We start from the raw sequence: 22,365 nt of genomic DNA, 5'->3' as shown, positions 1-22,365 counted from the left end.
TTTAGTCCTTTTTAAATGCAAATGTTTCTCATTATATATCTATAGTATGTGTTTGATATACATTGTATTTTGGCTATCTTATGCATATATAAATAGTACTATACTTGTTAGCTTTTGCTGAAGAAATATTTAAACATGCTTTTAAACCCCCATTTATCTCACATATCTTTGTTGTTCTTCTAACTTAACAACCACAGTCCCCACAAACTTCATGCATACTTACTCTGATAATACTGTGCAGCTGTGTCTACAGTGGCATGAATTTCCGGAAATGCTTAAAACGGAATACTATTCCGTTTTCAGTTTTTCCGGAAAAGGAGCGTCTACATTGGCAGGCTGCTTTTCCGGAAAAGCCCTTTTTCCGGAAAAGCGTCTGTGGCCAATATAGACGCGCTTTTCCGGAAAAGAGCCCCAATCGCCATTTTCGCGATCAGGGCTTTTTTCCAGAAAAGACTACTGGGCTGTCTACACTGGCCCTTTTCTGGAACAGTGTTCTGGAATAAGGATTTATGCCCGAGCGGGAGCAGAATAGTTTTTCCGGAATAGCGGCTGATTTTGTACAGTAGAGCATCGTTGCTTTTCCGGAAATTCAAGGGCCAGTGTAGACAGCTCACAGCTTATTCCGGAAAAGCGGCTGATTTTCCAGAATAAGTGGCCCAGTGTAGACACAGCCTGCATGTAAGACACTTTTGACATTTCAAAGTGAAACATGATCTGTTACATGATGTGATGGATGGAGGGACATCCTGCAGTTGTGCAGGGAACCTGTGAAGGGCTTCCTGATGCTTCTTTCCCCCCACACCCCTCCCAGCTCAGTTCTTCTCTGGATGGCAATAGGGGTATGTCTACACTACAACGCTAGTTCGAACTAACTTAGTTCGAATTAGTTAATTCGAACTAAGCTAATTCAAACTAACGCGTCTAGAACTAAAAACTAGTTTGAATTAGCGTTTTGCTAATTCAAACTAGCAAGTCCACATTGAGTGGACTCTGAACAGGGCTTAAGGATGGCCGGAAGCAGTGCCGGCAGGGCATAAGAGGAGGACTTAGAGCATGGAGATACTGTCTCAGGCTAGCCGAGGGCTGCGCTTAAAGGGTCCCAACCCCCACCCCGGACACACAGTTCTAAGGGGTGCCCCGCTTGCAAAGAAGTTCTGGCTTGGAGTGCCCGGAGTACCCACACTGGGCACATCACACCACTCGGCCATCAGCCCGGCTGCACTTGCCGCAGGCTGCCATCTGGGGAGAGGGGGTAATTGGGGGGCTGCAGGAGAACTTCCACCCCCAGAAGCCCGCAGAGCCAGCCCAGTCCTCCCCATCGGGGGCTCGTACCCCATTCCTCCCTCACCTCCTTCCACTTACCCTTCCTTAGCCCCCCTTCTTATTGATGTACAAAATAAAGATAACATTTCTTCCAACATTGACTCTGTCTTTATTGAACAAAACTGGAGGGAGACTGGGAAAAGGAGGTGGGAGAGGGGAAGAGAAAGGCTGGGAGAAGGGAGGGCAACTAACATGATCAGGGGTTGGAAACAGGTCCCAGATGAAGAAAGGCTACAGAGACTGGGACTGTTCAGCTTAGAAAAGAGGAGACGGAGGGGGGACAGGATAGAGGTCTCTAAAAGCAGGGGTTGGGTGGAGACGGTGCATTCAGAAAAGTTCTTCCTGAGTTCCCATAAAGAAGGACTAGAGGACACCAAAGGAAAGGAATGGGTAGCAGGCTTCAAACTAGTAAGAGAAAGTTGTTCTTCTTCCCAAAGCAAATAGTTAACCTGCGGAACTCCTTGCTGCAGGAGGCTGTGAAGGCTACAACTAGAACAGAGTTTAAAGGGAAGTGAGATCAAGTCATGGAGGTTGGGTCCATGGAGTAGTCTTAGCCAGGGGGTAGGAGTGGTGTCCCTGCCCAAAGTTTGTGGAAGGCTGGAGAGGGATGGCACGAGACAAATGGCTTGGTCACTGTCTTCGGTCCATCCCCTCCAGGGTCCCTAGGGTTGGCCGCTGTCGGCAGACAGGCTACTGGGCTAGATGGACCTTTGGTCTGACCCAGGACAGCCATTGTAGCTCAGGGCTCAGGGTCGGGGGTCTCAGTGGACCCCCTTGATTTTCATGCAAACCTGCTCCTGGGTGGCCAGGCTGGCAGCTCTCCTGCCCTAGATGGCCACTTTCCTGTGCCTAGTGCGGAGATCGTGGACGAGGTCCACGATGTCTGCACTAGCCCAGGAAGGTGCCCACCTCTTGCGGTCCCGGGCAAGCTCCCGGGAGTTGCCAGTCTGGTCCCGGGAAGAGGGGGTGGGCTGGGGGACATCGGGTGGGTGGCTCTGTGCTGTGCCAGGTGCAGGGTCTGCTGGCTGGGTGCTGGCAGGCTTGCACCTGGCACGGGCACCGTAGCCAGCCCGTGCCCCTTTAAGGGGTCCGGGGCCGGGAGGGGGGCATAGAGTTTCCCTGGTGTTGGCCAGAGTGGCCACCAGGGAAACCTGGGGAGGGCTAGCCTCCCACTAGTTCGAATTAAGGGGCTACACACCCCTTAATTCGAACTAGCTAGTTCGAACTAGGCTTAATCCTCGTAAAATGAGGTTTACCTAGTTTGAACTAAGCGCTCCGCTAGTTCGATTCAAATTCGAACTAGCGGAGCGCTAGTGTAGCGCCTATTAAAGTTAGTTCGAACTAACGTCCGTTAGTTCGAACTAACTTTGTAGTGTAGACATACCCTAGGTGTTTCATCAGAACTCCTCTCCCTCTGTTTCTTCTCCCTCACGCACCCCCCTTTGATCTCAAGCACCACTTTCTTCCTCATCACCTTTTAGATAGCTCAAATTCCTCTGTTCCCACCCGTAACCCCAAGATCCCACCAAGAGACACCTTTTCCTTCCTTTTATAGCTACTTTGCTTCTCACAGCCTTGGACTAATATTACCATATGTCTCTTCCTCATCCAGGTTTTAAAAGCTGACTGTGTTTGGGGAGTAGAAGTGCAGAGCAGGTACTGGGAATATACCGAGAAGGTATACCAGAATATATTCTCATTGAGACTAGAGCCCTGCAGAGATTCATGAGGAGATAGTGCTGCTGCGCAGGCCAATAGAAGGAGCAGGCTAGGGGGAAGCAGCAAACATCTCACCTGGGTGGGGGCATATGGACAAAAATATTTACACAGAGTGAATCTAGTATGTAGTTAGTGAGATACAAATAAATAGGTAACACTACAGTGCCATTTTCCAGAGCAGAATCACAGTTTCAGTGGATGCTTTTGGATTGGCAGAACCAGGTTGTCATCTGCTTTAAAAGATCTTTAGTGGGTTTCTTTTGTTGCAACTAGCTTTCATTATGAAGGGCTGTATTGTTATTTTAAAGTGCTGAATGCCTGGCAAGAGCAAAAATCGAAGTATTTGGTATCCTCTCTGTCCTATTTCTCTGTTCATTGTTCCTGTTAGTTGAATGCTTGCAAGCAGTCTGCCTCAGGGCATTGGAGATGAGAAAAGTGCAGTGACGGTCCATCATGCACTCGTGAACCAAGTCACAATTGACTGTGTGTAATTGTAGGTTGATTAACTTTCTTAATCCACAGTATATTTGTTTAGTGATACAGTTAACAAAAAAATAGATCTGAGTTGAGGTTTTACATTGTACCCATGGAGATACTCTCAGAAGTAATAAACTATTTTAAAGTGATCATAGTTCATGATCTGAACCAGAATTGATGGAACAGTTGGGACAGTCTTGGGGACAAAATCCTGCTGCCATTTACACCAGTATAAATCTGGAGTAGTTCAGTTTATATCTGTTAAGTTGCTTTAGAGATACAGTAGTAAAAATTAGAGAATATGTTTTTTGAGGTTTATGATTCTGATTATTTTCTGTCTGTTTTTACTCTGATGTAGTTACACTGATTTCAGTGACTTTTCTCCTACTTTACTTTAGTGTAGAAGAGATCAGATTGACATGATATCACCCTGAGTCTGCTTTCAGTTTATCCCATGTAAATCCAGAGAAACTTGAGAAGTTGAATATTGGTTAATAGAATAGTTGATTAACCTCATGAATTCATAACAGTTACTCGACTATTCTGTAATCCCTGGGGTTGGGCCCACTAGTCAGTGAGCTCTGGCCCCACTCCCGAGGAGGCCCCTCAGCTCCACACTGTATCAGAGGCAGCACTGCGAGGTGCCCAGAGGGAGCTGGTCTGCCAGGGGAGCCAGTTCAAAAACCAGTTCTCCTTGTGGACCGGCTGCCCAAGGCTGCTGCCTCTGAAACAGAGGCAGCAGTGCAAGATGGCAGCAGCTCCTTTCCTGTGTCTTGTGGAATGGCCACAGCTATTGTTGGGAGGAGAGACTCATGGTTAAAATCCTCAGGTTTCCATAGAAATGTGAAGAGTTCCACCCAGGGCCTTTCCTTTGCTATGATCAATCTGTTCTCTGAGAAGAGAGAGTCTCTCTCTGGGCATCTATACCCCTATCTTCAAGAGAGAACACGGTGTAGTTTGAGGCCGTCTCCTCTGCCTTTTTTTATCATCAGTGTCCTCAGGGACCACCATGTGAAAGAAGAGGGTTTGCAGGCCCTGGAGCTAAGCCTCTGCAACATTCATTTACTCAGCCAAAGAGTTTTATTTTGATGGGACTGTTGAGACCCATGTCTCTTTACTGATGCCACATCTATTCCCTCATCAGATTTTTGGAAGCTGTCTTACCCAATTTGCCGGAAGCTGGAAGGCCCTAACTACCAATAAATTGGTACTGGAAGTTATCGCAGTGGGTATATGCATTTTTGACAGCTCCCACCCAGAAACTCCCTTTCTACTTCCTATTCAGGGACCACTATCTCAAGGAGATTCTCCAGAAGGAAGTGGATTTGCTTCTCCTCCTCCATGAGCAATAGGAAGATTCCACCTCATCATAGGGAAAAGGTTCTATTCCCCTTACTTTTCGTCCCCCCAAAAAGTAGAGGATGGGAGCCAATTCTTGACTTACATCTACTGAACATATTCATTCAAAAGCTAAAATTCCACATGATCTCTTCGTCATCAGTAGCCCCCTCCGTAGAGCGCTCTTGGCTCTCTACATCTTCTAAATTTCTCTTTGGGTGCACTAAGCAGGAATCAGTGCTTTTCATCATTGGTGGATAACCATATGATCTTCTCTCATCCTATTGCAATTAGGCCATCTCATCATAATTACATCTCCCAGAAGAGACAGTGAGTTGGAGGTACTCCTGCAGGATCTGCTATATACTACCTTCTATAAATAAAAGGTTACTCTCCCACCCAAAAACCATCCCTGAACTAGTTTCTAAGTTTCATATGTATCAAGCCACCCACATACTCATACATTTTCCTAAACCATATACCTTGAATGGAGACAAGAGGTGCTTGCCTTTTATCTACCAAGAACAAAGATAGTAGAAAGACACCCTACCTATTTGTTTCCATAGCAGATAAATCAGAAGGGCAAGTTATATCTGCATAGAAACTTTCAAAATGGATCTCTCATTGTTTTATCCTTTATCAGCTAGATCACATCCTGCCTTCTCCCCTCATACCAGAGGGAGTGAAGGCTCATTCCACCAGACTGTAAGCAGCTCCTACTGAATATGCTGAAGTGCTTCTACTAGAGATATGTAAAGCAGCTGCCTAGAAACACTTTTTAAGAGTTCAGTAAGGCTTTCTTCGTCACCATTGCGGGTGCTTCATCTATTGCAACTCTGACAAGTTTATTCATGATCCATCGGCATTTGTCAATGCTTTGTCAAGTGCATTCTTTATGACAACACCGCAGGTTGTTTCTTTTAGCGCCCCTGAGTATAACATTTCTTCTCACACAATTACATCTGTGGAAATATAGTGGACAAATGTTGCTAGTTGTGGTTTATCTTGACTATCCAAGGACTCATCAACAGTTAGGCTGAATACTAGGGAATTCTTTACATCATTTTGCATGTTGCTTGCAATATTGCCACTGATCTGGGATAGCCATGTCTCTGTAGTTTGGCATGAAGCGGAATTTGTTGTATTAGTCCTTGAAGGTTTGTGTTACTGGGATCTAAAATTGAAACCACTTCTGCAACATTCATCTTAACAAATTCTCTGTCACAATATGGACATTTCGCGGGAGTGATATTCCGTGCCATAATAATACCTGTTTCAGTTGTTGTCAGCTTACAGTTTCAAGATGTCATTGCCATCCACAAAACTAACTTAGGGTTAACACATCTAAAACTATGCAAATGCAGCTTAATGAACAGAAAATGCAGCATGTAGTGTGCGGCATTCAAGAGGACCTCGCACGGCATTGCCATGATTCAATTTGATTAGAGGACTGGAGCGCATGACCTATGAGGAGAGACTGAGGGATTTGAGTTTGTTTAGTCTGCAGAAGAGAAGAGTGGGGGGGGGGGGGGGGATTTGATAGCAGCCTTCAACTTCCTGAAGGGAGGTTCCAAAGAGGATGGAGAAAGGCTGTTTTCAGTGGTGTCGGATGGCAAAAGAAGGAGCAATGGTCTCAAGTTACAATGGGAGAGGTCTAGGTTGGATATTAGGAAAAACTATTTCACTAGGAGGGTGGTGAAGCACTGGAATGGGTTACCTAGGGAGGTGGTGGAGTCTCCATCCCTAGAGGTTTTTAAGTCTCAGCTTGACAAAGCCCTGGATGGATTGATTTAGTTGGGATTGGTCCGGCCTAGGGCAGGGGGCTGGACTCGATGACCTCCTGAGGTCTCTTCCAGCTCTATGATTCTATTATTCTAATTTCCTGTTACATTGAGGATGTGAGGCCTAACCTGAAGCCTAGGCAGCAGCTCGTTGCCAGCCCCAAGCAACAGTGCTCCTCCTCCTTTAGGGCTGAAAGCCCCCTGTCTCCACACATTCCGGCAGGGTTAGCGCTGCGAATGCCAGCTCGTCCTGCTGCTTGGCAAGCCCACAGCCTCTGCGCCCCTCTGTAGCTATGGGAGGAAGCTCTGTGCTTCTGTATGCCACTGCAGAGCTGAAGCCACAAGCTCCATGAGCAGCAGCTGCCCTGCCTAAGAGCCTCGTGGTTCAAAGGCCGCAGTTTGGCCACACTTGGTATAGAAATATCTCGTACCAGTTTGCAATCTCCCACATATGGAATATACTCAATATTCATTCCACTGCCCATCCTCCATCTCCTCTGCTTTGAATCCTATTGAAATCATGGTAAGAGGAGGAACTAAAGTCAGCCTGCACTGCCCTTTATGCCCTCAAGTGAGAGCAAGAGGATATCTACGGCACATGTATGGGCTAACAAACAATTCTTACTAGAATTTCTGGACTTGGGTTCATGGTACACATGATCCCCAGCACATGGAATACAGACAGAAGAAGTATAGTTACAGATAAGTAATCTATTTTTAATCTGCTTTTCTCCTTGCCCCAGTGACATTTTCTAATGGGCCATTCCCTGTTCTAATAGTGCCATTCTGCCTTTGGTGCCATACACTGTGAGCAGACATTGTTTGGAGAAAAAGAATTGATACATTTTAATGCTCATGAATTTGAGGGGCATCTAGCATTGTTTAAGACGGGGACAGCACTAACCTAAGATATATAGAGAGTGTGGAGCTTTAAAACATTTCCTACACACTTCAGTTCTTGAATTGCAGCATCCTTGCTTTTCTACTCTTGGTGTGTTCCAGGGCAGAGAATGTCAACTATGCAGAATCACATAATAGTTTTGTGATATGGACAAAAATCTATTATAGACTGGGCTGACACTGTCAAACTCAATTCACTTGTTGCCCAAAGATAATTGCACTCCCATTCTGTATCCGAGGAAGGTAAATTAAATCTATTGCGCCACTTAACCCAATGTGTATTGTTTTCATAGAGGAGTTCTTGTCTTGGTGCTAAGATCTGTGATGTTAATTAGGGCTGGAAAATGTGTTCTTCTCTGTAGTACTAACCAGCTGCAGAGAATGCTTACAACAGCTGGTTATTGATTTATCTGTTTAATTACAATTTTACACTTTAAAATATAGACTCTGTTTAAAGTTAATTGGACAGGAAATGAAAGAGGTGAATTCCTTTCCATGATGTGTTGTAGGCAGCCATGGTGCAAGGTCTCCCCAGTCTTATCGGGAATACACGATAGTTAATACTGAGAAATGATTGTGGATTTCACTCTCTTTGGTCCACACACAACTGTTTGTTATGGAGCATGTCAAATCCCACCCAGAGATTTTCTGACTGTGTGGATCACTGCTATGTAGGGACCAACCTAGGGCAAGTCAATTAATTTCTTTTAAAAGCTCAACCTGGACTCAACTGGAATGTGAAGTGAATGTGAAATGCCATTATATTAACCATTAAGTTCTCCAATTTTCTTGTGCAGCTCTGTCAATGCTCTTCCATCTTGACCTGCTTTACCTCTGGTATTCTAGTCTTCATATTTTCTGAACAGAGTGCCAATTATGTGGAATAGCATGGTGGTTATTTAACATATATCTAGTTAAATGTTTTATTACAACTTTTGAAAACCTAATTACTGTAGTTTTATGTGGTACTGTACCATTTACTGCCGGCCACTTTATAAAAAGTACTTCTTTCGAGACAATAAACTCTAAGCTTTCAAAGGACATAGACAGGACCTGGAAAATGTGACAATAATCAAAGGTTTATTTCATTTTTCAAATATATCTTGTCTATTTTTACCTCACCTACAGGCATACATTTGAGAATAGCACAGTTTCATGCATTCATCAGAGTCTCTTATTTGCCTTTCTTCATCAAATTTCATTCTACACTAGGCATTAATTGTGTGTTTCTATGTACTCGTGTGTATTTTCCAGGTGTAACTTTCTATATCTGTAGTTTGATCACAATGTAAGTGATCTTGTATTTAAGTCATTTGTTTCCTCATTTATGAAACAGTATTGTGATTGGCACTTTCCACCATATTTATTCATTCTGTTTCACTGTGACCAGAGTTTCACTATACCTAAGTTCACATGAACAAAGCATTATATTCAAACTTGTTTATATATTGTAGCTCCCTCTGTTAGCTGAAAAGCACTTAGAGATCTTGGGTTAAAAAAATGTGACATTTCAGATCAAGGCAGCACAAGGACTGTACTTTTGTGCTTCTCGAAACGGCTGAGATTTGCTCTAAGGGATAAAAAAGAAGCTAACAGGAAAAAAACCTCTTTAATAAAGCCCTTTAGGCTTGAAACTGGAAAGGGGTTCTGGTATAATGATGTTATGGAGAAATTTGGGGTGAGGCTAATGAAAGAGCTTTGGAGTGGTCAGCCTGGCACTCAGAGAGGAGGAATGGAAATCCCAGATGCTGCGGTGTAACTCCAGCAGCCCTATTTCGCCCCCTCTTGCCAATTTTCATTTTAATTAATGAAAGTTGGTCTTGTTAGGACAGTTACAAACATCTGAAACCATTCTGTTATTTCCTGCACACTTCTAAGTGGAATATAGTCTAAGAGATTTGTTTTTAATTTAAAAGGATAAGACATTGGGGCTAAAACCTTTTCATTTCAGCTTCTGCCATGAGCAAATGTTCGTAGTCCACTTAGAAAAATGTGAAAAACAATGGTTTGTAATATTTCTAACACTTAACCAATCTTGCCACTGCATTATTAGCTAGAGGCAGTAAAGAATGGCCACGTCATTTGACAGGAAGATTTATTAGCGAACACTCTTCATTAAGTAAATGGTTGGAATGACACTGTTTCTTTAGTCATAGTTTTGCAAATAGCTCAGGAGAGAGTCTTTTTTTTTAAGTGAAAAATGTCTGAGATACTTAGGTTTCCAAACCAACTGCTGATTATGTAAGGTTTCCTTCTGTGGAGCTTGTTAAGGATTTTTATTATATAAGTAAATACTAATACTGATGCTGAGCATGGTGCCTGTAATCCCACCTACTTGGGAGGCTGGCAGATCACGTAGGGGTTCTGGGATGCAGTGCACTATGGCAGTTGGCTGTCTGGTGCCACTGACACCCTGGCCAGCAGGCAGCTGAAGGACTGGCTAGAACAGGGGTCAGCAACCTTTCAGAAGTGGCGTGCCAAGATTTAACTTATTCACTTCTATTTACGAATCTGCATGCCCCCAGACTGAGTCTCCGTGGGTGCAAAGCCCTGTAAGGCCCCAAGCCTTCACCTGCGTCCTGCACGTGCAGGGTCCTCAGCCCCAGCACTGCCTCCTCCCACTGCCACTGGGTGCGGTGCAACCTAACCTGCTACCAGGAAAGGGGGAGGGCGTCGGTTGCTCATGCACCACAAGAGCCCGTCCTGCCTGACTGGGCCCCACGCAGCCCAATCTGGAACCTACCCCACGGGAGCAACCAGCGGCAGGTGGAACTTTTCCATGAGGGAGGCAGGGTGGTGCTCCTCCGCGTATAGCTCTGTGGCCAGTGCGGGAGGAGGAGAATTTGCTTTCTTCACCTTCCTCGCTGCATGCCCCTCAGAGCTGGTGCTGTGAGGCTCCCTGTATGCTACTCAAAATCATCTTGCATGCCACTTGTGGCACGTGCGCCTTTATGTTGCCGACCCCTGAGCTAGAACAAGAGGAATGACACTGTGATCAACTTGTGTCCACTTCCATCAGGGCTATATTTCGGTTCTAATGGTAAGGTGCTAGCCATCCTTTGGGTTATTTAAAAACTAAACAATGAACAAGAATAACTGATTCACTGTTCACCAGGCTGTATAACTGTATCAGCAAGGCACATTTTCAGGGACCATCTGATAATTCCAGTATGTAGTGCTACACTGAGCTTGTCAAAGTTGGCAGAGCCACAGCATGGTCTACCTTTTATTTTCTTGGTTTCTTTGCAAAGTTCAGGCGCTCACTTTATTATATATTTGGTTTTTTTTTAGAAACAAATGTTTCAGTGTTCCCTGAAAAAATGAGTGTTCCTGTCAGTACTGACGGGGCACATGTACCTGGGAAACAGATTTTAGTTTCAGACTTCCAAATTATTGTTATAATAAACAGTGACCAAATATTGATTTTAAAGCTCATAATAAGAGGTTTGATAGTGATCCACTTGTTGGTTTCTTCAGACCATTAGCATTAGTTACATCTGAAATAAAACCTATTATTAATTTAAAAATACCCTATGGGCCCAATTTTGCAATTTGCTGACACCCCTCAACATGTTTTGTGAGGAGGCATTTAGGACCTTGCAGAGTTCTTACCAGTTATTTTCTTTCTCTTCGTTGTTAGTTGTAACTCTGGCAGGTCTCTTTCCTACAGATTTAGAATGCTTTCCAAGCATTGTCAAGAAGACAGTGTTGAATTCACAATATTAGTTGGACTATAAATTCCACAAGAAAGCCATCTAAGCTTGCCAGCATAGAAAGAATGTTTATTAGGAAAGATAGGGATTTACTTAAACTAATAAACAAACAGATATTGCACATTTTAGATCTAGCTGTATGCCTTAATCAAACTCAAGCTAATTGGAATGTGTAGGGATATCACTTCCAGGTCTGAGAATTACAGCTAAACAGTTACCACAGCTTGATAGTGCCATCTCAGGTGATACATAAGGCACTTAATTGGTCAGCGTGCAGTCTAAACTAACACCAAATCAGGTTCAAAGGGGTAGCCATGTTAGTCTGTACCTGGAAAAATGTAAAAAACAACACATAGTCTTGCAGCACCTTAGGGTATGTCTACACTACAAAGTTAGTTCGAACTAACAGACGTTAGTTCGAACTAACTTTCATAGGCGCCATGCCCCCTCCCGTCTAAATCCCACATTCCCATCCTGCTCCTGCACCCTCCATTCCATCCAGACCCTGAACCCCCACATGCATCTGCACCCTTCCTCCCTTCCAGACACTGCACTCCTACCCTCATCCTACTCCTGCACTCTCCCTCCTGTCCAGACCTGTAGCCTACAAGCCCAGCCTGCTCTTGCACCTACCTCCTGTCTATACTCCACACCCTCATCCCAGCCTCCTCCTGCACCCTACATCCCACCCTGACCCAACACCATTATACCTAGCCTGTTCCCTGGCAGTCTGTTCCCACATACTGAACTCCTTATTTTTGGCCCCACCCCAGATTCTTGGGGTGCCACAAAATCCACTAATCCCAGGCCCCAGAAGAGTTAATCCAGACCCATGTAAATCCTGAGCCTTTCCCCTTCCCCCTGGGGGCTAGAACTTGAGGTGACTGAAAGGAGTGTCTTTTTTTTCTTGCTTCTGAGTTGAGGGACACACCTCTTTTTGCTTCATATTTGTGTGTGGCTCCTGTCTGATTTTTTTCTGTGCATCAATGGCCCCAACCCACAAAAGCATCCCTATACCTGCTTTAAAATATAACAGTGAGTGATGTGATCAAACAAATCTCCTGTGGCAGTAAGAAATGAGTAATGATCTCAGATTTCCAAATGTCCTTAATTTTTTTTCATATACAATTCTCCCTTCCCCTTGCAATTTTTGGGATTTGTTGTGCAGACAAGGACAGTCCAAGTAAAAATATCCGCTTTCACATTTAGAAATGTTACCTCCTAGGGGGATTCAGTGGCTTATGTGCAATGTGTTGGTGAACTCATGCTAGGCTACAGTGGATTGATGCCCAGGTCCAGAAGCACCCTCACCTGTGCAACTAATCAGCACCTACATTGGCAGACTTAGCAGGGAGTCCAAAGAATAAAGGAAGGTTCAACTGTCCTCTAATCCTTACAGTCCACTCATGATCAGGTTTTCAAAGTACAGTGGTGAGCCAGTTTCTGACTGTACAGATGAACAGTTGTTGCTTATGCTCTACCTGTTACACAAATAATTGAATATAATCTACTATATATTTGAGAGAGTTTGTGAATGAGCAAGCAAGTCTATAACTGTGTTTATTCAAGAATTACTCCTAAATGATCAGAACTAGGACCACCAAATTTGGTTTGCAGCTTCCTCTTATCATAACTTAAAGCAGGATCAGGGTTTGGTTGTGCAGGGGAGAGGGTGTGAAGCACTTACCCTCCCCACTCCATGCATATGGGGACACACAAAAACCTACAGAAAAGAGATGGATTCACCAGGCAGGTTAAAGGGATTGGCAGGTGGTGTGCCCGCCCCTACCCTCTCTGGGACTGCTCCAGCCACAAGCCTCCCAACATGCAGATGCCCTTTAGTGATGGCAGTGGGGGCTGCATCTGCCTCCCCCCTTCTTACAGGAACATTGCTAGCTATTCCCCTTTGTCAGGGAGTGAGGGGAAAGTGCACAGTTTTCTGCATTCCTCACTCTGTCTGGGAAGCACAAGGGGGCAGGCGAACTTGGACCTACCCCAGCTGGGGGACATGCACCCCTCCCCCGGATGTAAATAACTGAATAACTGAGGTATCCAGAACTGCCAGACTGGCCTCTTTCATTAACATAATAATTTAGTTTTATTGTTAAATTAAAAATAGAGGGGAGAGGAAGAATTTAAAAATAGCTGTATTTATATTCCTCTTTTCTCTGTAAGAGTCACTGATTATTTGCATGTAGTCTTTACTTTTATATTACGTGGAGGAATTGTAGGTGATTTTCTTTACTGTTTGTTTATCACTGACTTCATGCAATGTCCAAATGTTTGCTAGGCATATTACAGACAGTCAGGACACAGGGGACTTGATTCTATTTTGTCATCCCAGTGTAAATCAGCAGTAGCATCACTGAAGACTGTGAAGTTATGGCAGCCTAAAATTTAAGGCCTAGGCCTATGCCCTGAATAATTTAAAGCAGAAGTAGATGAGGTGTTGATGGAGGAAGGGATATGGAATGTAAAATGATTAAATGAGGAAACTTAAAACATACTGTGTTAGTTCCAGGATTTATTTTATCATTTTCTGTCATCAATTTTCTTAACATTTCTTTAAGCAAAAAGGGTGGGACAAGTGTTTGTTTGGCTTCTTAGAGGTACTGCTGTGAGGAGTGACTTGCCGGGGAAGATGATGGCAACACTGTGAACTAGGGGGCTGTGTCTACATTGGCACCCTTTTCCAGAAAAGGGATGCTAATGAGACCAGTCGGAATTGCAAATGCCACGGGGGATTTAAATATCTCCCGCGGCATTTGCATGAACATGGCTGCCGCTTTTTTCCGGCTCAGAATTTTGCCGGAGAAAAGCGCCAGTCTAGACGGGATCTTGCAGAAAATAAACCCTTTTCCGGAAGATCCCCTATTCCTACTTGAAAGTCCCGTCTAGACTGCAAGTCCCCTGCGGCATTTGCAATTCCGACTGGTCTCATTAGCATCCCTTTTCCGGAAAAGGGTGCCAATGTAGACACAGCCGGGATGTATGAGAGTAGTCAATTAGTCTGATAAGCCTATGGGGTAGTCACGTTGACTACTCGTATTGTTCCCGCCGGGCTGCCTCTATATCAAAGACAGCAAAGGGGGAGCTGGTAGCAAGAGGGGGTAGAGAATGCTCCTCCTGCAGCAGCCCCTAGCCGTAGGGGGTCCCAGCAGAAAGAATACCTGCTGATAGGCACTGCAGACAGGGATTGCTTTGCGGGCAGCAGCCCCTGGCTGCAGGGGGTCCCAACTTCCTGCTGGGACCCTCTGCAGACAGGCGCTGTGGACAGGGGCAGTTTTGCAGGCAGCAGCCCCTGTCCATGGGGGTCCCAGTGGGGAGCTGGGACCTCCCGCAGATGGGATGGCTACCAGCTGGGCAAGCAGCTCATCTCAACCCCAGCTTCTGCTGGGACCTAACCCCACTGTGGCGATGCAATTTAAAACACAGTAGGAGCTTGGGGTAAGGCTGCCTGGCACCTCCTGGCTTTTAAATTGTGGAGCTGCAGTGGGGTTTGGTCCCAGAGCTAGTCGGGACTGAGATGTCTTCCTTCCCCAATCGAGTAGTCGATAAAAATTCCGTGGACTACTCCATTACTAAAATCACCTAATTTTAACATCCCTACTGTGAACCAGGTCAGAAAGGAGATTCCAGACATAATGGAAGCAGGTGCAAAGAGAATATTCTTCTCTAACTATAGCACTGCACCTTTTTAACTGTGTCTCTTCTTTCGTTTCAGGCATTTCTTGTTTAAGACATCATCTGGAACCACCCCTCTGTTCAGTAGTTCTTCCCCTGGATACCCTCTAACCTCAGGAACAGTTTATACACCACCTCCCAGACTGTTGCCTCGAAATACTTTCTCCAGAAATGCATTCAAGCTGAAAAAACCCTCTAAATATTGTAGCTGGAAATGTGCTGCTTTATCAGCTATTGCTGCTGCAGTTCTGCTTGCCATCCTGCTGGCCTACTTCATAGGTGAGTGCATCTTTCACTGTATCCCACACAAGCTAATAAGTTCTATTTCCTTCTGCCAAATTGTGTTGAATTTTTCTGATATGAATCCCTGGAATTCCTATGCCTGGACACCCTGGGCTCCACCTCAGCACTCAGCCAGGCTTTGTGGTGTTTGGGTGTTTCAGCGCATCCATACAGGATTGAGAGCATCAGTCCTCAGGGTGAGCCCAGGGCAGTCTGTGTGGCCGAATGCTAGATAGGCTTTTTCATTCCCTGTTATTCACACATTCATGGGTGCTTCTCAGACACAAGCAATATACAGAAAATCTCTTTTTAAGTCTTGCTTTTATCTCACTGTGCCATGATCTGTTTTGCAGTGCGCGTTCTATTGTATCCCTTCATGTCGTCTTAACCTGCTCTTTGAATACATTTTTTGAGCTTTTGGGGTAGGGGGGCTCTTATTTTACTTGTTTTACCTTTAATTGTTGTATCCACCAATGCACTTGTCTGGAGTTGGCATCTTATGTGGGGTTTGTTTATTTTTTTAAGAAAAGTGCCTATAAACTTTAATGTCATTAATTTCAAAACTTACCAGGCTTTCCAAACCTCTACAATAATGTGACAATTTTCATGGCAACTTGCACAAATTCCAGAGCTTTCCTTTGACTATATCATGATAGTCGAGCAGTTCAGTCCAACAGGAAGATCATCCTCCATAGGAGAAAGCATGTATCAGGCATGTTGCACATAGCATACCATTTCTGTCTTAGTTGACATGTTTCTTCCATAGTCTGCAAACTAAATAATTTGCAGAAGCTGAAGCTAGTGGAATAAGTTTCTGAAGTCCGAAGTTTCTTATCCTGGCTGCTGTTGGGGGAAAGTTACAGCAACCCACAGGTCACATGATCTTGTGTGGCAAAGTCTTTCTGTGTGAGTAAAAAACTTTCACTTCTTTCACGCAGCCTAATAGCTAGTACGGGGTAATTATGTATCTCCTGTAATGAACCTCAAATTAGCAACAAGATTAGCTTGTTATATAAAGAAAAAGTATTATGAACCAAGTTATTTATTGAACTTGACAGTTCAGATGCAAGAGGTGTTTGTGTGAGCAGTTATACAAATGGGAAATCATATACTGCAAGTTCAATATTTTAATCACGGATGTAACTTGGAAATGATGGATGATTAAACATATTTATCTTTGGTGTTTAGGCTGCTGTAAGATAAAACAAAGCTCTACTGCGTGGTTTATTACATTATAATCTGTCATTTCTTATTATTTATGAACTTCTATTAGACAATCCATTGACCCTTGAGAATTGAGGACTGGTTTATAATGTCAGAGGAATAAAGTAAATGGTCAGTTGGCAGAGAGGTGTTAGTGGTCATGTAACCATTCTTCTGACTGGAGAATGCTGAACCAACAGGGTGAAGTTATCCCATAAGCAGGAGGAGGAAGCGGGTTTTTTAAAAAGGAGTTTTGATGAAAAGGGGAAACACTTAAGACCCGGTTTTGTGTCTTGTGTTGACGAATTGAAGGAGAAGTATTTTAAAGAGCAAATAACCAATTAACTAAAAATAGATAACAAGGAATTCTTTCAGAAGCAGGAATCCTGAGTGGAAATTTGGTGATGCCACTAAGGGTTTGTCTACTGGGATGTTAAGAGGTTAACAGGTAAATATACAAATAAGCAACTGATTAATTGACCATTGGCAGCAATCTCCACAATGGCCAGCTGTGGGAGGTTAGAGCAGCCCCAGCCACCGAGGGGCTCAGTCAAAATGGTTAACCAGTTAAGTACTCTTATTTAACCAGTTAACTATTTTCATATCCCTCCTAGTTACATAATGCTTAAGTCAGTGTAATTTACCTCAGTCATGGGTGTGAAAAGCCACACCCCTGAGCAATGCAAGCTACATAAACCTACACACTTTCTCGTCCAGTGCTGTATCCGTGGGAGGTGGATTCTGCTGACATAGCTTCCACTCTCACTGAAGTGGTGTAATTTCAACAGGAGCACTCTCCCATCGGCATAGTACATCTTCACCGGATGCACTACAGTGGTGGAGTGCAGCTATGCTGATGTAGCACTGTAGTGCAGTCTTGCCCGTACAGCGTAAATGGAACTCGTAAAGATGAGAAGGAATTGCAGAGAAGCCAAATTATTTTTTCGTCATTTTCTCAGAAAGAGAAGTTGGGAAGGTACCAACCTCACACCTGCTCTCTGTGTAGGAAAGGTGGTGCTGTCAGAATTATAGATGTCAAAGCAAAGATTCTGGAATCGACTAAAGAACAAACCATGAGAATCAGATCATAGATAGCCAAGAATGAAATAGCTGAGCTGGTAATACAAACATGCAGTATCACAAGATTCAGTATCATGACTGGTTTTTTTTTAATGTATTAACTAATGATCTGGAAAAGGAAATTAACACAGTGGGATCAAAATTTGCACTTGATACAAAGCTGTAAGTTTGTCAAGACTAGGTAAGATTGTGAAGGACTGAGACACTTATCAAAGCTGGATGAATGGACATTGTATGATAAACAAAATGCAGAGTTGACACATATACTGTACAGTAAAACACATTGGAAGGAATAACTTGAATAACTCAGACATTTTATGGGTTCTAAATTAATTGTGTCCTTTTAGGAAGAAGACCTGGGCATCATTGTGGGTAGCTAAATGAAAATCTTTAATATAGAGCATCAAATAGATGGAGTTCACAGACAGATGATAACCATTATTAATTCTCTGTAAGGGAAGATTGAAAAAATCGGTACTGTTTAGTTTAAAGAGGAAAACAAATAAGAGGGGCTGTGATAAAAGTCTACAAAATAATGTGTGATATATACAGTTAGGCACTCCTATTTGCTTTTTCATACAAAACAGGAGTAAAGGGGAATAATTGAATAAAAATCAAAAGGCAACAGATTTAAAGAAGTGAAAAATAAATACATTTTACACAATGCCTAATTAACTTTTGAAAATCATTACCACAATAGATCACAAAGATCAGCTCAAGAGTTTAGTAAGATTCTAAAAAGAATTAGATATGTATATGTACCATGAGAATATCCACAGATTAGACAGGCTAAAAAGATCTTTTTTCAGAAAGGATATAAACACTGATTGTTCATGGCATTAGCCAACTGCAGACTGACAGGCTTAGAGAAAATGTTCTCTATTGGCAGGTTCTTCTACAAGTGTCCACTGTGTGTTTATCTGCACCTTCCTCTGAAGTTCCTTACCCTGGCTGCTGTCGGGGTAGGGTACTAGCCCCATCTCGTATGACAACGCCCCTTTGTGATTAAAAAAACCTTTCACTTATTTTATACATGCTTATGCTTGTTTTCTACATACACATTGATGTCTGTATGACTGTGTTTTTCTAGAAGCATTTTGGCATTTAAGCTTGAAAATTTGGATCTGCGCCTTAATTTTCATTTTCCCTGGAGTAGTTTTAGCCTGAATCCTTCCTCCCCCAGCATTTCAGGGTGATGAAAACAGATATGAGGCAATCAACTTATTTTCTGTTGTTTAGGGAAAAGGCTGGGGAAACAGGGAAGCTGACAGACTCACCAGGCCCCTGGGTAAGGTTAGGGGACCTGGCTCCTTCTTCCCGGAAGCAGCGAGGCCTAGGGCGAAAGGGGCGGGGCTGGGGCAGCCAGCCCTTGATGATACCTGGAGCACACTGCTTGGGACTCAGGTGGTGATTTAAAGGGCTCAAGGCTCCATCTGCTGCGGCCACCAGCAGTGGTGGCAGCTGGGAGCCCTGATCCCTTTTGAATCGCTGGCTCTGGGGCTATTAACCTTTGTCAGTGGGTCTGGGGGGGACAATGTCTGATGACAAAAATCATAAAACTGATTTTTGAAAAGTTTATCCAGCTAGTTTTGTTTTCTTACTCATTTAGTCTATGCTCTTACATTTCCTTAGTCATGGCCATACATACCATAGACTTGCAACAATGGCAGTTTTACACATGCACCTAATGCCTCTACTTAATTAAATCTAGAAGTGGTGTCTCACTGAGTATCTGTAGTGGGATGACCTTGTATGTCATGAAACTCATATTGCAGCTTTGTGATTTCAACAAATATCAGCACATTATGCTGGTATACAAAAATCAAAGTAATTCAGGATGTCAGAAAGACAGCATGTGCCCCTGACACCCTTAGACTGTTGTTGCTGGAGCTCTTCACCTCATAATTTGGGTGGGATGAAAGCATTTTTTGTGTGTGAAATTAGTTTTTAGCGCTTTATAACTGTGCTAAAGTAAAAAAAATATTGAAAGTCACCTTGTCTTTTTTCAATATAGTAATTCTTGCCAAATTTAAAATACTATATTTTAAGTAAGCCTCTAAACTGCTCTGACTTCTGCCAATCTGACTTTGAGCTTGAAAGAACATCTGGCCATCAACATGTCAGTATGTTAAAAGTGTGGTAATTTTAGGTACTTACAGTTTTCTTTGAAAACAATAGAAGTATTATTTTCTATGGAAACTAAAAGCCTACAATGTGTTTAAAGTTGCTCCACTTGAAAATTGATATGTTGAGACTCATACTGATGAATCTTAGAGTGCTGCTGCAATTTTGTCTACTCCCATCATGTGAAACAGAGCAGGACTTGGGAAAATAAAATGACAAAAATGATGAGAATAGTACATTTATATAGCATCATTAGTGTGTACACAGCACAAGAAAAATATTAGCTCTCATTCACTCTTCAGTGTTACTTGACTATAAAGGCAGATGGGAATTAAGGTAAATTTGTTTCCTGTGTAGGCTTCAAATGTTGTATTCACCTTTGTTTTATGTGTTTGTGTTTTATGTTATTTGAGGAATAGACCTGCCAAATGCTCTGGCTTGTTAATTGAGCAAATATAAGATTCTTCTTCCCCCAGCACGTTTAAACTTGTTGTTCAAAATAAATAAAATAAGAGTGCTGCAGCACACAAATAGACTGTGAACATTCTTAACAATAGAGAAGAATAGCTTTGTGTGGGGGAGGGGGAAGCAATAAATAGTGGAAACTTTATCCATCCTCTTTTCGTTATGCAAAGGCATTCATTCTTGTGAAGGTCAAAGAACCAACTTTGGTGATTCAGATAAAATGAACCCTAAACTTAAGGGTCTTAAAACATTTTCAGCTTATCTTTATTAATCATATGCCTTATTTATCATATCGTATATCGGTGCAGAAACATTAATGCTTTAGATGCCAATATTAAGATGGATTATCTTCTTGGCCTCAATCAGTAAAGTGAGTGCTAATTTGTCTGTTTGGGAGGAATTTCTTGTTCATTGATATTTGCAGCTTCTATCATTCAAAAATAACCCTCAGGAGCTGGAAAAGGTTTCAGTAAGGAGGTGGTTAGAGGCAATGTAAGCCACACATACTCTTTGTACTCCCTGGAACTTAGATAAGTAGCTAAGTGAAGCTGGAAAGGAGTGGTGTTGGCTGGCCTCCACCTTTTGGTATCCGCATTACAAAGAGTGTAGCTGAATTTAGGTGAACTTCAAGGAGAATGAGCCAAGCAAGATAAAAATCTGAGAGTCCTTTGGCTCTGTCAGTGGAGCAGGATAAGCCAAGAAAGAGCCAGGCCTGGCACCTGTGGTGACTTTGTGTATCACTTTATTTCTAATTTGTTTTTGGCTTGGACAGCCAGTTCACATTGGCTTTCTGTATTGTCCAGATTTAGTTGAAAATCAGATGCACAGAGAGAGCACTTTGGACACAGGTACAGCAAGAACAAGGAGAAGGAATACCTCCATAGAGTTTTACCAGGTGGGGTCTGATCTGGTAAGAGGCTGAGAGCTTGGCAAGATGCCAAACACCCATCCTCAACTTCCACCGAATATGCTCAGCATCTTGCAAGTCCCTCTTTGTAGAGGCTTTTATTTAGCATATTTAACTCTTTTTTTTTTTTGAAAGCCAAACAGTAAAGACACTGTAGTGTTCATGTGGCTGTGCAGTATAAAAAGACAAATAGCATTTATTCTAATGTGGATGTCAGCTGAGGAGCAACAATGAACATGGAGGCAAAGGGTCTTTGTACAAAAGGCCCTGGGTTTTCGTGCATTCTTGACATTCACCGAGATCTAAGATCTGATTTTTAGAAACCCCTACCCTCCATTCTTTCTGTAGATTGGAGGGGGGCTACCTACACACTCCTAAGAGGAAGACCTGCAAGTCAAAATACAGAGTTTTCGGTCCTAATTTTGGGAAGGCCAGCCCATCTAGAGGGCAGTCTGGGCCAGTGATACTACGAGAAATTTAAGAAGCTTCACGGGAAGAGAATGCTGCAACCCATTACTTCCAGTCTTCATGTTCTTGGCATTATGCCTTCTTCTGTAGTTAGTGCACCTCTTTCTCGTGACTCCTTTTCCACTATGTTGTGTCACTGATAGGAAGGTATTTTGCAAACATGCTCTCCATAGGGGTAACTGTCTTCATACAGATGTGCATATTGCTCTCTGTTTATGACTACAGTCATGATGCAGTTGTGTTGGTTTGCTTTTGTAGATTATATCAAAACCCTTTTTGGAAACAATTAAATGACACTTGGGTTAGAATCAGTTCTGTTCCATGAGGAAAGCATGGTATATACTGTGTTTTGGCGCAGTATTTTAAAGAGAGGCCTTAATGAAAAATAGATGATATATTTCATTTTATCTTGGGGCTCACCTAGACTACAGGGAACGGTTGAAAGAAGATATGCAAATTCCACAGGAATTTCCATATCTTCTTCCGATCGCACTTTCGAAAGCGGAGATTTTGAAAGTGAAAGTAATTAAGATGCGGCTTTTTTTCAGCGAACCCTTCCCCCTTGTTGAAAAGCCACATAAACCTTTTTTTAGGAAGAGCAGCTTTTGATGAAGGGGGCAGTTCGCCGAGAAAGCCGCATCTTAATTACTTTCACTTTCGAAAGCTCTTCTTTCGACTGTTCCGCGAAGTCTAGATATGCCCTTGGAGGCCCACACGTTGGTCCCAGTGTAGCCTAAGAATCCAGGCTACCCAGAAGGATTGCTTCCAGAGCTGGGAGGGGAAAGAATTCTCCTTCCCAGCTGATGCTTTACAGATACTGCTCCAGCGGCAGGAATGGTTCTTCATAGAAGTGCAGCTATCGGCCAGAGCCTCAGATCCCTGCCTCAGCATTAATAAATAG

At 43.2% G+C, this 22,365-nt stretch overlaps 1 protein-coding gene across 5 annotated transcripts in view; it reads left to right on the top strand.

The window, feature by feature from the left end:
- TENM2 (teneurin transmembrane protein 2) overlaps positions 1 to 22,365 on the top strand; it is a 1,107,817-nt gene that overhangs the window by 838,870 nt on the left and 246,582 nt on the right. For all 5 annotated transcript variants that reach the window (XM_075900181.1, XM_075900179.1, XM_075900180.1 and 2 more), the window contains one exon: positions 14,976 to 15,214. In XM_075900181.1, the coding sequence (XP_075756296.1) occupies positions 14,976 to 15,214 (239 nt within the window). The remainder of the gene's footprint in view (positions 1 to 14,975; positions 15,215 to 22,365) is intronic.

Source organism: Pelodiscus sinensis, chromosome 17, assembly GCF_049634645.1.
Source record: "Pelodiscus sinensis isolate JC-2024 chromosome 17, ASM4963464v1, whole genome shotgun sequence".
NCBI classification, from domain to species: Eukaryota; Metazoa; Chordata; order Testudines; family Trionychidae; genus Pelodiscus; species Pelodiscus sinensis.
This window is presented reverse-complemented; position numbering and strand designations above follow the sequence as displayed.